The following is a 12,948-nucleotide window of genomic DNA, read 5'->3' as shown; positions in this document are numbered from 1 at the left end:
GGCGCCCTACCTCGCAAGCTTTTCCCGCTTTTTCCCGCTCAAGCTTCCCACAGCCGGCCGGACTAGGCAGAGGGACAGTGATTTCAGCCTAACTCGGCCTATCCCCGTCTAACCAGTTGGTGCTGCTGAATACCGACCCACGGTTCACAGCAACTCTCGGCAATTTCGATCGCCTTTGAGCTCGCTTTTAAGCTTCCGCGCCCGCTCCTACCTTACGCTTTTGGCCCAGTTCCAGCTTTTCCCATGACGCGGAGCGCGCTTTGCACTTGCCACTGGCCCCGCCGCCTTCTGGCTTTAAGCTTTGTAGTGGTGGTCAACTGCGCTGCTGGGGTGTCAGCTGCATTGTGCAGCCTGAAGCGCTGTGATGACATATCAGCACAGCTGCAAGAGCTGCAAAGGCGGGAACAGCGGCAGGTGAGCGAGGCGGCGCGGCTTTCCGAGCTTACTTGCCTGCCGGTCCTGCGGTTCCCCCCACTCGTTGCGGCGTCTGTCCTGCACGTTCATTGCAGGCGGCCCGGCTGGCGGAGCAGCACGCGGCTCACATGCACGAGCTGAGCGCGCATTCCATCAAGGTAATAAGGCCGTATGGCAACACTACGCAACGCAGTGTGCATACATCTGCCTTCGATGCACCTGTCTAGCTTCCTCCCACCCTCCCACAGATGGAAGAAGAGACGGCCCGGCTGCGGCAGTGGCTGCGGCGCACGACGGCAGCGGCGGTCGCCAGTTGTGTGCTGTGGGCGGGCGTGGCGGCTGCTGCTGCAATGGTGGGTGACGGTATTGGCGGGCGCGCGGCGGTATGGGTGGGCTGTCGGGGACGTACTACGTGTCGTATGCCCTCAAGGTGCCTGCACTGCGCAATCGGTGTGGAACCTCATGCACTGTGAAAGCCGCCGGGAGTCATGACGATGACGGCACGTAAGCATGCGTGCCGCACCGTAATTGTCACTGTGTCGCCTTGCTGTCGTACGTGCGGGCAGAGGCATGAAGATATCCGCATGATACCCGATGTCTGTCTGGATGGGGTACCCCATCCCGTGCGAGTCTAGCGAGTCCATGCGCTGCCGCGCAGGTGCTCAACCGGCTGGAGCTGGCGCCGCCGTGGAGCGCGGCGGGTCTGGGCGCCCCGGACTCCGAGGTGCGCAACTTCATCCGTACATGCATACGGGAGGTCGGTCCTCAACGCAAGCCAAACCCCAGCCAGCACCACATATAGTTCCCCCTGTCTGACACCAAAAAACACACGCAAACCTGTGAGCGCCGGCCACCTTCCATTCATGATGGATCATGCGAGCTACCGGTAGCAGACTGGTGTGTATGCGCGCGCACGCACCAGCGGGCAAAGGGCGTCAAGTGGGCCAAGCGGGCGGGTGTGCACGCACGCATACGGTCGTCGCGCAGGTCCGGCGGCATCGTCGTCGTCATCATCAGCAGGTGTGCCGGCTGCCACCTCCGCCCGCCGCGACGGGCGGGGCCTGTGGTACGGATGCCCCCAACGGCTGCAAGAGTGAGGACAACGAGCGCCTGCAGCAGGTAGGTGCGTGGGTACCGTATGGGGTTGCGGGCACATATGAAACGGACAGTCCAACAGCGCGCGACGTGGCCGTACATGTTGAGCTATGTGTGCCGTTGAGTGCGTGTTTCGCCAGGTGCTTTCAGTGCGCTGCACCCAGTTCGTCCCGCCTCCAGCCTGAAGTCACTACAACGAGCTGCTTGCTTAATACCGCGGATACGGGCCCAGCAGGGAAGCGGAGGCATCGCCGCTGCCGTGCCGGCTCAGCAACCGCCGCCGCCGGATTCATCGGCTTCCGCTGGCGCGTACATGGTGCGGTGGCCGGAGCTCATTGTGGCTTGCTTGGTATTGTGCTACACCGTGCTTGCGCCGCCACCTTGTCGCCACATCCGCCTGCTGCACTTCCCGCTGTTGCCGCTGCCGCTGCCACTATCGCTCTTCGTTGCGTACGTGCTACACATACAGGCGGTGGAAGTTTCCCTCATGACAGCCACAGCCGGTGAGCCCCTCGGCTACACCAACACCCGTGTGGGGCAGCTGGTGGTGCGGGGGGCCGACTGGGCGGCGAAGGACGGCGACGACGACGGCGGCGCGGGACACCTGGGGGTGGTGGAGAGCGTGGTGTCCGCCGGGGCGGCGGCAGGCGTGCAAACCGTCCGAGTGCGGTGGCTGAAGACGGGTGTGGAGACAGAAGCGCAACTGCAGGGCGGCAAGCCGGCGGGCTGCCGTACGTTCTGTGTGGCCGTGGTGGACATAGCTGCGTACTAGCCTGGACACCGGGGGTCAGGGCCGCCACGGCGGGTAGATGCGGGTTGCCGGTGCAGCGGGTGGATGGAGTTGGCTTCGCTCATTATGCGCCGGTGGTACAAGGGGCCACCCGGAACACGGGTGGGCTTTCAGCAACCCGCCCTGGCTTTCCGCTCCCCCCACTGCACGTGGTGTGGTGTTGAACGTGGTGGCCGCCGGGGTGGTGGGCGTCCAGTTCATGCATCAAGTGCGGCGGCTGAGGACGGGCGGGCATGTATAACGAATGATGTGTGGCTGCAGGGCGGCGGCCAACAGCCGGCGGATGGCCGGACGGTCTGATGTGTGGCTAAATGTGTGGATAGATGTGCGCGCTTGACAATCAGTTTACAGGCAGCAGTGCTGCTGGCTTACTTAGCCCGCTGTGCGTGTTGTCAGAGCGCAGCTTTGCCAATAATGGGATGCTGGATGGCACGAAGGCAATAATTGAAAGTCGGCCTACCTCCTCTGCCTGCTAGAATAATACGGCGGTATTTGAACCAAGTTGGCAGGAGATGTGGGACTACTGGCTTTGTGGATGGGGCCTGACAGCACAGCACGGAAATCTCTTGAGTTTTGACATGGAGGATGCGCGCGCTCATGGCGTTGCATTATCGGGGGGTAAACATGCCAGGCACTTCGTCTGCCTAGGGAGACGCACAGTGTGTTCGACTGGTACGGTACGCCAAACACTGGAAACCCTGGTGCTGAGGAAACCCTGGAACCCAGAGCCCTGATGTAAACTTCACCAGCAGCAGTAACGTACTGTTAGCACTTAGCGAGGGGACGTCTCAATGTCAGCGCTGTTACATCAGCGGGTGGCCATGAGCGGCAAGGCGTATCTTGCGGTCATTTGCGTGGGACCGGCCGCATTGCCGTATGGGTGCGGCTGATTGTATGACATACAACCGCCTGCTGGTCAATTACGCCTGGCCAACTACTAGTTCATGAGCTAGCGCTGGACGGATGGTAGGACCCTGCCCACGCACAGGCTTGCCCTGCACCTGGCCAACCAGTTCCTACGGTTACTAGGGGCCTAAAACCGCCCTGGGCCCAGATAACGCCAACATATGACGCAACATATGACGCAGCTGACCAACTGACCAACTGATAATCAGGCCGCAAGCATGAAGGTAAGCGCATCATGGGTGTCCACTAAGACCCGCCCTGCATTACAGCTAGCAACCCGCACTCCTGTCCGATCCGGGCGCCCCTCAACTGGTCAGTCGTGTCAGGCTGGACAGCAGAAGCTCCATCACCTGGTCCTGTGCGTGCGTGAGTTGGAAAGCCAAGAACGGACCGGTGGACGAAGAGCGGGGATGAGCGCCACAAATTACTGTTAGCACGGCAACTAGCGTAAGGCATCTAGACGAATGTGCGCTGTACGTAAGTGTTTGCGGGTGGCCCGCGCCTACCTGTACGTCCGGCGTGAGGATGTCGCGGCCCTTAGCCTCCTCCATCAGTGCAGCGAGTCTGGCCACCACGGGCCGAGCGTTCTCACGCCAGGTGTCCACTTCGGGCTGCCGGCCGCTGTATGAGTAACTGTTCGGGGTGTAGGTACCCTTGAAGCGGGCGGGCTCGAGCGCTTTGCCCAGTGCAGCGCTGATGGCCTCCACATAGCTCTGCGCCGTGCTGGGGCTGAGACTGCTGGGGCCGGCACTGGCACTGGCGCTGGCGGCGCTGACACTGATACTCGTGGTGCTGCTGGCGGCGCTGCTACTGAAGCGGTCCTTCAGATACCTCTCAGCGAGGGAAGCCGCGTGCAGCAGGTTACGCGGCGAGTCCAGGGGGTGGGACAATGCCATCTGGGAGATGTTACACGCCAGGAAGGCGGCGCAGGTCGACCGTACGGCGTCCATGTCGTACTTGTCGGCCAGCCGCAGCAGCTGCTCCACGTTGGCCTGCGCATACATGTACGGGAGGGCGGCATGGCAGCAACAACATCAGCGGCAAGCAGGGATGGCAAGGTGACGCGGCAACAGGGCAGCAGGGACGACTCAAGTCTTTCAGGTAGGTGGGACAGGTGCGCCCCGGGGAGAAGCGGTATGTATGATTCCATTTCCGCTCGCAGCATCAGGGGTTCCCCTGCTCAGCATGCAGAGCCCACCCTTTGCACCCCGCCCCCACGCACTCTGCGTACGTAGCTAGGTACCTACCCAATCCACTGGAGGAGCCTTCAGCTGCAGCACTTGAAGCACCGCCTCCCAGTCCGCAGGGCTGCCGTAGTCAAGTGCCAGTGAGGCAGTGGCAGTGGCCGTGGTTGCAGCAGCGGCCTTTATTGGCAGCACGCTCGCAGTGCTGCTGCCGCCGGCGCCGCCCCCACTGCTGTGGTTGGAGCCGGCGGCACTCTCGATCGCGCCGCGAAGCACCGGCGACGCGTGCCACAGCAGCGCCCGGTCCACCTCCAGCACCTTCGTGCCGCTGCCAACGCCCTGCTTGAAGCTGAGGACGAGTAGGCTGCTGCCGGGCGCGACCAGTGTCGCCTTCTGCTTCTCTGGCGGGCTGGCGCCAGCGCTAGCATTGATGTTTGCTTCCTGCTGCTGCCCATTGTTCGCTCGTGCGGTCATGAGCGGCCGCGGCTGTGGGCGTAGGCGAGCGGCGGACGGCAGCAGCCTCGGGACGGGACCCTTGGGAACAGCGGTCATGCTGGCACGTAGCGCCATGGTTACCTACGCTAAATCAAGCGTGTTGCAAGCGTGTTGGTTTGGTTTGAGCTTTGAGAACCTTGCCGGGTGGGGTTTGATAGCCGAAACCATGAACTTCACGGCGCGCCCGTGCGTGTGCGTACTCATCGTGGCCTTGGGAGGCCGTTACCCCCATCAACTAGCTAATCAGCCGCAAGCCCCTCTGTTGGATTGTGATTACGACTATCGCTAACCGGAAGTAGGGGCGGCTGACAGTCATCCGAGGTGCGACATGCCCCCACGCGGCGGTGTTACAGTCAAGTTACAAGGGGTGCACGGCGTGCACCGTGAAGCCCGCCGGGACCCAGCACGAGCGAGAGGCAACTAGGAAGGTGCCATGTTACCCTTCACTACAACACCGCCGTCCGTGCACATACCAGCGCGCGTTGACTTGAGTTGACTACATGTGACTGGCAACACACTTGCATTGACTGCACAGCCAGGATGCTCTGAGCGGAAGCCCCGTGCTCAATCATTGCTGTCGCACGGTCCTGCTGCAAACCAGGTTGATTTACACGCATCGTAAGGACTCAGCACCCACGCACACCATGACATGGCACTTCCGCAGTGCCATGTCACCACCTGACCCACGTACCAATTGTAACCTGCCTTAAGTTCCCAACACCCTGCACCAAACCCAATCGAACAAGTTGCTTGCCAGCTGCCTTGAGACTTCCCTCCAAGCAACCGACGGTCCCCGCACCATGCCCGCCACACTACCGCACGACGAACTGGCACCACCCCCTTTCACCACAACTATGTCCGAGCCGCAGAGGGCATGGTGTACCCAGGCAGCTCTGCCGCATGTGCGCGCGCAAACTCCAGCACCGCGTCCTGCGCGTGCGTCACCCACTCCACCATGCCGCCGTCCACCTCGCGCCCGCCAGCCGACAGCTCCGCCAGCGCCACCTCCAGCCGCGTCTCACGCAACTCCGGGAAGGACTCGTTGTACAGCAACTCGCTCCTGCGTAGCGGTGTGGTGCGGCAATGAATGGTTTGAGCAGGAACAGAAGTGCAGAAACCGGGCTACACTGAGGGCTGTCCACCACGCACACAACACAACACAAGTGTCCACGCGACATTCTGAACCCAACTATAACCCACCACAAAACACGGAAGGCATGCCGCAACTCCTGGGCTCACCAGGGCCCATCTGTGATGAAGGCGCAGCGGCAGTAGCTAGCAGCAGCCGCACCAGCGCGATCGGCTGTGGCAGCAGCCCCGCCCGCGGAGCCGCCAAGACCGCCACCCGCCCCAGATACGTCAGGCTGTGCACGGCACACGACCCTCGCCCAGCACTCCTGCTACAGCCGCCGCCGGCCCAGTGGTGGCTGCTAGCGGGCGGCGGTGTGGAAGGCGGGCGGCAGGCAGTAGCCCTGGAAGCGCAGCAGAGCCGCCAGGACGGGGGCCCACCGGCGGAAGTAGCAGCAATGCGGCGATTTAAGGTGTGTGTCGGCTCCGCCCTGCGAGAGCAGTAAGTTGACGGTTGACGGTTTGCGCCGTGCCACGGACGTGCATGACGTCATTTGATCCCGCCACACTCAAACCCAAACGCTGACGACCCACGCCCCTGGCGGGCGCCTCGCAACAGCGCCCCGATAGCCACTCCAGCCAGCGGCCGCCGCCGCTGCCGTCAAGCCGCGCTGCCGCCAGCGCTGCCGCTATCATCACCGCCCGCTGCCGCCCGCGCTGCCGCCGCGCCGACGCCTCTTGGCCGGCCGCTCCGCCCGCAACTCCTCGTCTTCACCGCTGTCTGGAATCACCAGCGCGTCCTCCGCAACCACGCCGCCGCCGCCGCAGCAGGCCGCAGGCCGCAGCGCTCCCCCAGCCGCCGTGCTTTAGCTGCCCCGTATCAGAGTCAGCGCCGGCGTAGCCCCTTCATGATGGAGCCTCACTGGCATGCGGGACACGGGATGCCCGTGCGCCTTGTCCTGCGCCCCCCGCCCCCGCCCGCACACCCGCCCACGGGTGAGCCCCTTGCCGCCAGCCCCGCAACCCCACCTGCTGCACCGCCACCGCCACCGCCACCCCCACCTGCTACACCGCCACCGCCGCCACCGCCAGCCTCCCCAGCCTCGCCAGCAGCTGCAGCTGCTGCTGTGCGCCTGCGGGTCCGCGTCCCTGCACGCACGTGGCTGGGGCGTGAGGGCGCAGCCGTGCGGCGGTGCAGGCGTGCCGGTGCAGTGGTAGGGGCAGCAGGAATAACACAGGCAGGGCGGCAGGCCTCTGCAATGCGCAACCGACGGTTGAGCCGCTGCAGCTGGCTTGCGGCCGTGTGCAGCTCGCTGCTGCGGCAAGCCCGCGCCATGCTCGGCGCCGCCGCCGCCACCACCACCGCCGCCGCCGCCACCACCGCCGCCGCCGCCATCGCCGCCGCCGCCGCCCCCCAGGTCGTCTAGTCCCGCCGGCGACAGATGATGACCTCATCAGGGATGCTGGCAGGTAGGAAGCCTGCGACTTGCACTCACGGGGCCAGCGGCTCCTACGAAGCCATGTCGCGGTAGACGTCACGCCCTGCTGCAACCCAGCAGAGCGCGCCGCTGCCAGCAGGGCGTTGGTCAGCGGCAGCCGACCCGTGGAGCTGCGGGGAGTGGGAGTGGGGGTGGGGGTGGTAGTGGGTGTACGGGCAGGTGTGGGGTGCTGTGCGGGCGTGCGGTGCCGTGGAGCTGTAGTGGTGCTTGGGTCAAACGTGTGTGAACACCACGTATGTGTATGTGTGTGTGTGTGTGGGGGGGGGAGCGGCGGCGTGCTGCCGGGCGGGGACACGCGCCTCTGGTCCGCCCCCGCTCCACACCCTTCCCGCCCCCCTCTCCACCCACCCACCTGCCCACCCGCCCGTCGCTGCTCCTGCTGCTGCTCCTGCTGCTGCTCGTGCTGCTGCTGCTCCGTGCTCGACGACGTGGTACGGTACCCCATGGCCACCCTCTACGCCCCCCCCCCCCCCAAACCCGTACCCCCATGCGCACCGTATGGCGCCCAGCCATCTAAGCAAGCGTGCGTGTGCCCCAGCGCCGCCGCCAGCGCCCCCCGCGCCGCCTCGCCCAGCAGGTTGCCAAGTGGCCGCGCCGCCAGCAGCCCCACCAGCACCCACGCCGAGCTGCCTCCGCCTCCGCCGTCACGGCCAAGGCGGGCGACTCGGAGACCTCCAGGCCTCCAGCGCCCAGCAGCAGGTAACGGCGCCCAGCAGCGCTGCGGTGGGGCGGGGGAGGCGGGGTGGGTTGGGTTGATGCGGGGGGATGCGGGCGCGGCGGAAGACAGTGCGCAGCAGTACCGTAGTGAGTGGGGGCGGGGGGGGGGGTGCAAGGATGTCTGGAACAGCGGTACAGGATACACTGCGGGGGGGGGGGGGGGAGGAGCGGCCGGGTGAGGTCGGGTCAGCCAATGCGCCAGTGCACTACACAGCGGCGCGACACACGGTGCTGCTGTGGGTCTCGAGGGACTCGAGGCGGACACGCACGCACGTGTATCGGTTGCGCCGGTGGCAGTGACTGCAGCCGTCAGCCCCGCACTGTCATCGGCACTGCTGCAGCCCGCGCCCACTCCGTTTGCCCGCCGTTTCGCACGCCCCCTACGGTGTCTAGACCAGCCGCCGCCCCACTCGCCCTCTCGCTCCCGCATCTCGGACCCCTCCCTAACCGCCCAGCCGCACCCTCCGAGGTGCTGCCGGGTGTGAGCCACCGTGTGCACTTGGGGCGCGGCAGCAGGTGGCGGCTGGCCAGTAGCGTGTGTGTGCTCGGAGCCGGCGAGGCCGGGGGCCAGCACGCCAGGGTCCTGCTGTGCGCGGCGGGGGCGGGGGGGAGGGGGAGCGTGTGCGAGGGTGTATGCGGGATGGGGCGCAACCCTGCCGTTCTGGCGTCCCTCGCGCAGCCTGGCTGCCCCGCCCAGTCACCCTTGCGCATCCGCGCAGCCCGCCCCGCCCAGTCACCCAATCCACCACCCCACACGCACATACACACATACACACACTCGCCTACAAACTCCCCACGCGCACACGCACACCGCTGCCGCCACCATGTCCGCCACGTGCCGCCGCAGCTGCCGCCGCAGCTGCCACACCCACAGCTGCAGGCTACAGCGCCGGCCTGTGAAAGGTGGGGGTGGGGGGTGGGGGGAAGTGCGTGTGTGTGTGAGGGGGGGCGCACGAAGTCAGTCAGCAGCAAGCAAGCAACGCAGCACATCACGCCGCGCAGCTTGCACTCCGTGAGACCCTCGCAAGGCACTGCATACGGTCTGCGCGCGCACCCGGTCTCCGTGCACCCGGTCTGCAAATGGTCTGCAACTGGTCTGCGCGCGCACCCACCGCCTCCACCCTCCCAAACCACGCCACTCCCACCCACTCCCACGTCTTCCCCTGCCGCCAGCACCTCACCTGACCGGTGCGAGTCATCCGCCGCCGCCGCCAGCTTCCGCAGCACCAGCACCGCCTCGGGCGCCTTTGCCCGCCGCCGCCGCCACGCCGCCCGCCCGCCCGCCCCTGCTGCCGCTCAGCCCGCCGCCGCCAGCCCCCGGCCACAGCCCTGTGTGGGCGAATACCAAGCCACACACGCAGCAGGGTTTGCACGGGAAAAGAGGAGGTAGGGGAAGGAGAGGTGTGAGCGTCCAGGAGCTGCTTGGCCTGCGGGGGGTGGGGAATGGGAAGGGTGGGGTAGAGGTGCACACACGCACCCGGCGTTGCAACATGACAGCTGACCGGTACACGCCTGCTGGGCTGCCCGTGCTGGCAGCAGGAATGTGGTGTCCCGCGCCAGGCGCGTGATAAGGATGAGGTGTGGCAGTGGTGAATTACAGAAGGGGGTGCAGCTACCTGGGGGTTCTCCCGCAGCAGCTGAAGCCGCTTGAGCCATCCTGCACAAGACGGCGAGGGGCCACACGACAGGGACCAACCGAAATTCAGGCTGTCGTTGCCTGTCGCAATCTCCAAGCCGTTTTTCGATGCAGCGTAATAAACTACCGGCGACATACCGTGTGCGCTTGGACGCGCCAGCCATCGTTCATTGCCCTCGTTCGGTGCCCGAGCGCGAACCTCTGCCCTGTAACCCTTCCGCGACATGGCTTTATCGCTTTGCAGCTTGCTCCGTATCTTCTCAAGCCACGCTCAAGCTGCGTCTTGACGGCTGGGCTCGCCGCGCTGTCTGCTGTTTCCGCTGACTGCCGTCACCAAACTGGAGACGTTTCCAGGTGATTTTTGACAGCAATCTTCCTCCGGCTTAGATGGCGTGTCAATCCGGCGTGGATGGCGTGGATGGCGTGGATGGCGTGTCAATTCCCAAAAGCGTGGTGCAGCCCCAGACCCTGACAACAATGCCCACCAGTCGAGGCACTAGCGAACCGCCAAGCGATCCATGGGGCGTGCCCCATAAGCATCATGTTATGGGCAAATGTCATGACACGAGGGAGGATGAACGGCAGGAGAGGATACCGTACAGCAGCACGCAGCATATTGCGCAGCATGCGGTAAAGACCTAGCAGACAACTGGGCGGCATCGCCGCTATGCTTCATATGCATGCATGCACGCACAGTCTGCAGGTATTGAACAAAACGGCAGCATGGCCATTCGCGAAAGTCGCGACTCTTGCGGGGCGAGGAGGGGCTGGCCCCTCTATCGCAGGCAACTTTGGCAAAGGGACACTGTAAGCGGGGCGAAACCCAAGCGCGCCCTCATCAGCAAGGCACGGTTGGCAGCACGGTTTCGGGTACGAAACCCCAGCAGTTTAGTGTCGTCCACTCGTCCCCCATCCGTCCTCAGCGCCATATAGCCGTAGCAAGGCAGCAGTAAGGGTCCTGTTGCGCAGAAATATACTAGGGTTGCCGCGGGGGCGGCGTGAGGTAGGAAGCGCTGACTCACGCGTCGGCCCCCATGTCGGCCCTCAAGTCGGCCCTGCGTCGGTCACGGTGTCGGCCCTGCGTCGCTTCGGCCCTACGTCGGCCTCAAGTCCCTATGTCCGGTCCGGTCCGGTGACACAACGATTGTAACTGCATCTGTGGTCTTTATTAATTCATCACCCTAATGGTTCAGAGGAGGCAAATCGGCAGTACGTACGATCGAGCGATAACCGACGTTTCTCGGAATTTGAGATCGCGTAAGAGCATAGGTGGCGCACACAATAATGTGCTTAGACCTACTGAGCTTAATAGGCGCGTAGACTTGCTGGGTTTATGCTTACTTACTGCTTAGGTAGGCCAGATGCTCAACATCAGTCCGTTTCCCCTTGTGTCAAAGGGTGGAGGGCTGCTGCGCGTTGAGTTGATGATGCTTATTCTATTTGTAACAGTAGACTCACTCCATGCTCAAGCAGACTCAGCCGGCCAGGCTCGCAGCGGTGGACTGGCGCGCTCTTCCAGCAGAGACGGGTGCGTTCATTCAGGCTGTGAGGTTGCTGACATCATGAGCACCTACGACACAATTCTTCTTATATGCACACAAGTTCCCTATAGTTGGCAGGACGGCCGACTTGTGATGCAATCATGAAATAAGAAGTTCAAGCAACTGCTGCTTCTTGTCAACAAGACCAGTAGCGGCGTATACTTCAGCTCGCAGTTGCTAGTTGCATCCGTCATTAGACGGGAGCAAAGTGCTCTTCGGACAATTGGGCCCAACCGTCGGCACCCGCGACGCTCGGACGCCGCAAGCAGTTTCCACCCCGCAATCACCTGCCATGCAGACTGCGAGCCCATTCCATGAATCCTTGACCCACGATAAGTCCATGTTGTGAAACGCAGAACAACAAAAGAAGGTGTCATCTCAGACATCAAGAAAGCACAAGACACGCTCACATTCGACGGGCTACGGCGTCGTCAACTGGACGTAGTAGCAATCAGTCCTGCGCCACCACCTTCGCCCCGTCCTCCCAGCCCCTCGCCTCCCAGCCCCTTGCCCCCCAGTCCTCCACCCTCGCCTCGCCCGCCCAGCCCTGCGCCGCCTAGCCCTGCGCCGCCCAGGCCTCCGCCGTCTCCCCTGCCTCCCAGCCCGCGGCCTCCTTCTCCTTCACCTCCCGGCCCGCCTATCCCGCCTCAGCCGCCCAGCCCTCCCCCTTCGCCCCGTCCTCCCAGCCCCTCGCCTCCCAGCCCCTTGCCCCCCAGTCCTCCGCCCTCGCCTCGCCCGCCCAGCCCTGCGCCGCCTAGCCCTGCGCCGCCCAGGCCTCCGCCGTCTCCCCTGCCTCCCAGCCCGCGGCCTCCTTCTCCTTCACCTCCCAGCCCGCCTATCCCGCCTCAGCCGCCCAGCCCTCCCCCTTCGCCCCGTCCTCCCAGCCCCTCGCCTCCCAGCCCCTTGCCCCCCAGTCCTCCACCCTCGCCTCGCCCGCCCAGCCCTGCGCCGCCTAGCCCTGCGCCGCCCAGGCCTCCGCCGTCTCCCCTGCCTCCCAGCCCGCGGCCTCCTTCTCCTTCACCTCCCAGCCCGCCTGTCCCGCCTCAGCCGCCCAGCCCTCCCCCTTCGCCCCGTCCTCCCAGCCCCTCGCCTCCCAGCCCCTTGCCCCCCAGTCCTCCACCCTCGCCTCGCCCGCCCAGCCCTGCGCCGCCTAGCCCTGCGCCGCCCAGGCCTCCGCCGTCTCCCCTGCCTCCCAGCCCGCGGCCTCCTTCTCCTTCACCTCCCGGCCCGCCTATCCCGCCTCAGCCGCCCAGCCCTCCCCCTTCGCCCCGTCCTCCCAGCCCCTCGCCTCCCAGCCCCTTGCCCCCCAGTCCTCCACCCTCGCCTCGCCCGCCCAGCCCTGCGCCGCCTAGCCCTGCGCCGCCCAGGCCTCCGCCGTCTCCCCTGCCTCCCAGCCCGCGGCCTCCTTCTCCTTCACCTCCCAGCCCGCCTATCCCGCCTCAGCCGCCCAGCCCTCCCCCTTCGCCCCGTCCTCCCAGCCCCTCGCCTCCCAGCCCCTTGCCCCCCAGTCCTCCACCCTCGCCTCGCCCGCCCAGCCCTGCGCCGCCTAGCCCTGCGCCGCCCAGGCCTCCGCCGTCTCCCCTGCCTCCCAGCCCGCGGCCTC

At 65.2% G+C, this 12,948-nt stretch overlaps 4 protein-coding genes across 5 annotated transcripts in view; 2 read left to right on the top strand and 2 right to left on the bottom strand.

Annotated features, from left to right (window-relative positions):
- Positions 1–115: 115 nt before the first annotated feature.
- On the top strand, positions 116–3,050 carry CHLRE_03g167887v5 (uncharacterized protein). Of its 2 annotated transcripts, none has more exons than XM_043060827.1 (5): positions 116–414; positions 663–767; positions 1,073–1,138; positions 1,402–1,537; positions 1,979–2,110. In XM_043060827.1, the coding sequence occupies exons 2-5, from the start codon at positions 663–665 to the stop codon at positions 2,014–2,016; spliced, it is 345 nt and encodes a 114-aa protein (XP_042925956.1). In that variant the 5' UTR covers positions 116–414; the 3' UTR covers positions 2,017–2,110. The 2 variants fall into 2 exon arrangements, with proteins under 2 accessions (XP_042925956.1, XP_042925955.1); XM_043060826.1 differs by having other exon boundaries at positions 216–414; positions 1,402–1,533; positions 1,745–3,050.
- A 40-nt stretch (positions 3,051–3,090) lies between these two features.
- CHLRE_03g167850v5 (uncharacterized protein) lies at positions 3,091–5,155 on the bottom strand. The gene is made up of 3 exons (XM_043060825.1): positions 4,453–5,155; positions 3,712–4,197; positions 3,091–3,561 (listed from the first exon to the last, which is right to left on the bottom strand). Exons 1-3 carry the CDS (start codon positions 4,957–4,959, stop codon positions 3,511–3,513), a joined length of 1,044 nt encoding a protein of 347 aa, XP_042925954.1. The 5' UTR covers positions 4,960–5,155; the 3' UTR covers positions 3,091–3,510.
- A 75-nt stretch (positions 5,156–5,230) lies between these two features.
- CHLRE_03g167778v5 (uncharacterized protein) lies at positions 5,231–10,345 on the bottom strand. Its single transcript, XM_043060824.1, has 9 exons — positions 9,943–10,345; positions 9,785–9,825; positions 8,980–9,062; positions 8,630–8,754; positions 8,062–8,169; positions 7,449–7,561; positions 6,982–7,101; positions 6,124–6,187; positions 5,231–5,944 (listed from the first exon to the last, which is right to left on the bottom strand). The coding sequence occupies exons 2-9, from the start codon at positions 9,822–9,824 to the stop codon at positions 5,737–5,739; spliced, it is 861 nt and encodes a 286-aa protein (XP_042925953.1). The 5' UTR covers position 9,825; positions 9,943–10,345; the 3' UTR covers positions 5,231–5,736.
- Positions 10,346–10,985: 640 nt separating this feature from the next.
- Positions 10,986–12,948, top strand: part of CHLRE_03g167756v5 (uncharacterized protein) — a 5,785-nt gene continuing 3,822 nt past the window's right edge. The window contains exons 1-2 of the mRNA XM_043060823.1: positions 10,986–11,332; positions 11,702–12,417. Coding sequence (XP_042925952.1) covers positions 11,166–11,332; positions 11,702–12,417 — 883 coding nt within the window. The 5' untranslated portion in view covers positions 10,986–11,165. The remainder of the gene's footprint in view (positions 11,333–11,701; positions 12,418–12,948) is intronic.

The sequence above is a fragment of the Chlamydomonas reinhardtii genome, chromosome 3 (assembly GCF_000002595.2).
Source record: "Chlamydomonas reinhardtii strain CC-503 cw92 mt+ chromosome 3, whole genome shotgun sequence".
NCBI classification, from domain to species: domain Eukaryota; kingdom Viridiplantae; phylum Chlorophyta; class Chlorophyceae; order Chlamydomonadales; family Chlamydomonadaceae; genus Chlamydomonas; species Chlamydomonas reinhardtii.
The sequence above is the reverse complement of the archived record's forward strand: the minus strand, read 5'-3'. Positions and strand labels throughout refer to the sequence as shown.

Excerpts from the sequence above, each read along its gene's own strand:
- CHLRE_03g167887v5 (XM_043060826.1), top strand. The coding sequence starts at position 663 with ATGGAAGAAGAGACGGCCCGGCTGCGGCAGTGGCTGCGGCGCACGACG. Across the intron at positions 768-1,072 it reads TGGCGGCTGCTGCTGCAATG|GTGCTCAACCGGCTGGAGCT; the intron begins GTGGGTGACGGT and ends GCTGCCGCGCAG. Across the intron at positions 1,534-1,744 it reads ACAACGAGCGCCTGCAGCAG|GGAAGCGGAGGCATCGCCGC; the intron begins GTAGGTGCGTGG and ends CGGGCCCAGCAG.
- CHLRE_03g167850v5 (XM_043060825.1), bottom strand. The coding sequence starts at position 4,959 with ATGGCGCTACGTGCCAGCATGACCGCTGTTCCCAAGGGTCCCGTCCCG. Across the intron at positions 4,198-4,452 it reads AGGCTCCTCCAGTGGATTGG|GCCAACGTGGAGCAGCTGCT; the intron begins GTAGGTACCTAG and ends ATGTATGCGCAG. Across the intron at positions 3,562-3,711 it reads TCCTCACGCCGGACGTACAG|GACCAGGTGATGGAGCTTCT; the intron begins GTAGGCGCGGGC and ends ACGCACGCACAG.
- CHLRE_03g167778v5 (XM_043060824.1), bottom strand. The coding sequence starts at position 9,824 with ATGGCTCAAGCGGCTTCAGCTGCTGCGGGAGAACCCCCAG. Across the intron at positions 9,063-9,784 it reads TGCTGCGGGAGAACCCCCAG|GCCGGCGCTGTAGCCTGCAG; the intron begins GTAGCTGCACCC and ends CACCTTTCACAG. Across the intron at positions 5,945-6,123 it reads TTCATCACAGATGGGCCCTG|GAGCGAGTTGCTGTACAACG; the intron begins GTGAGCCCAGGA and ends ACCGCTACGCAG.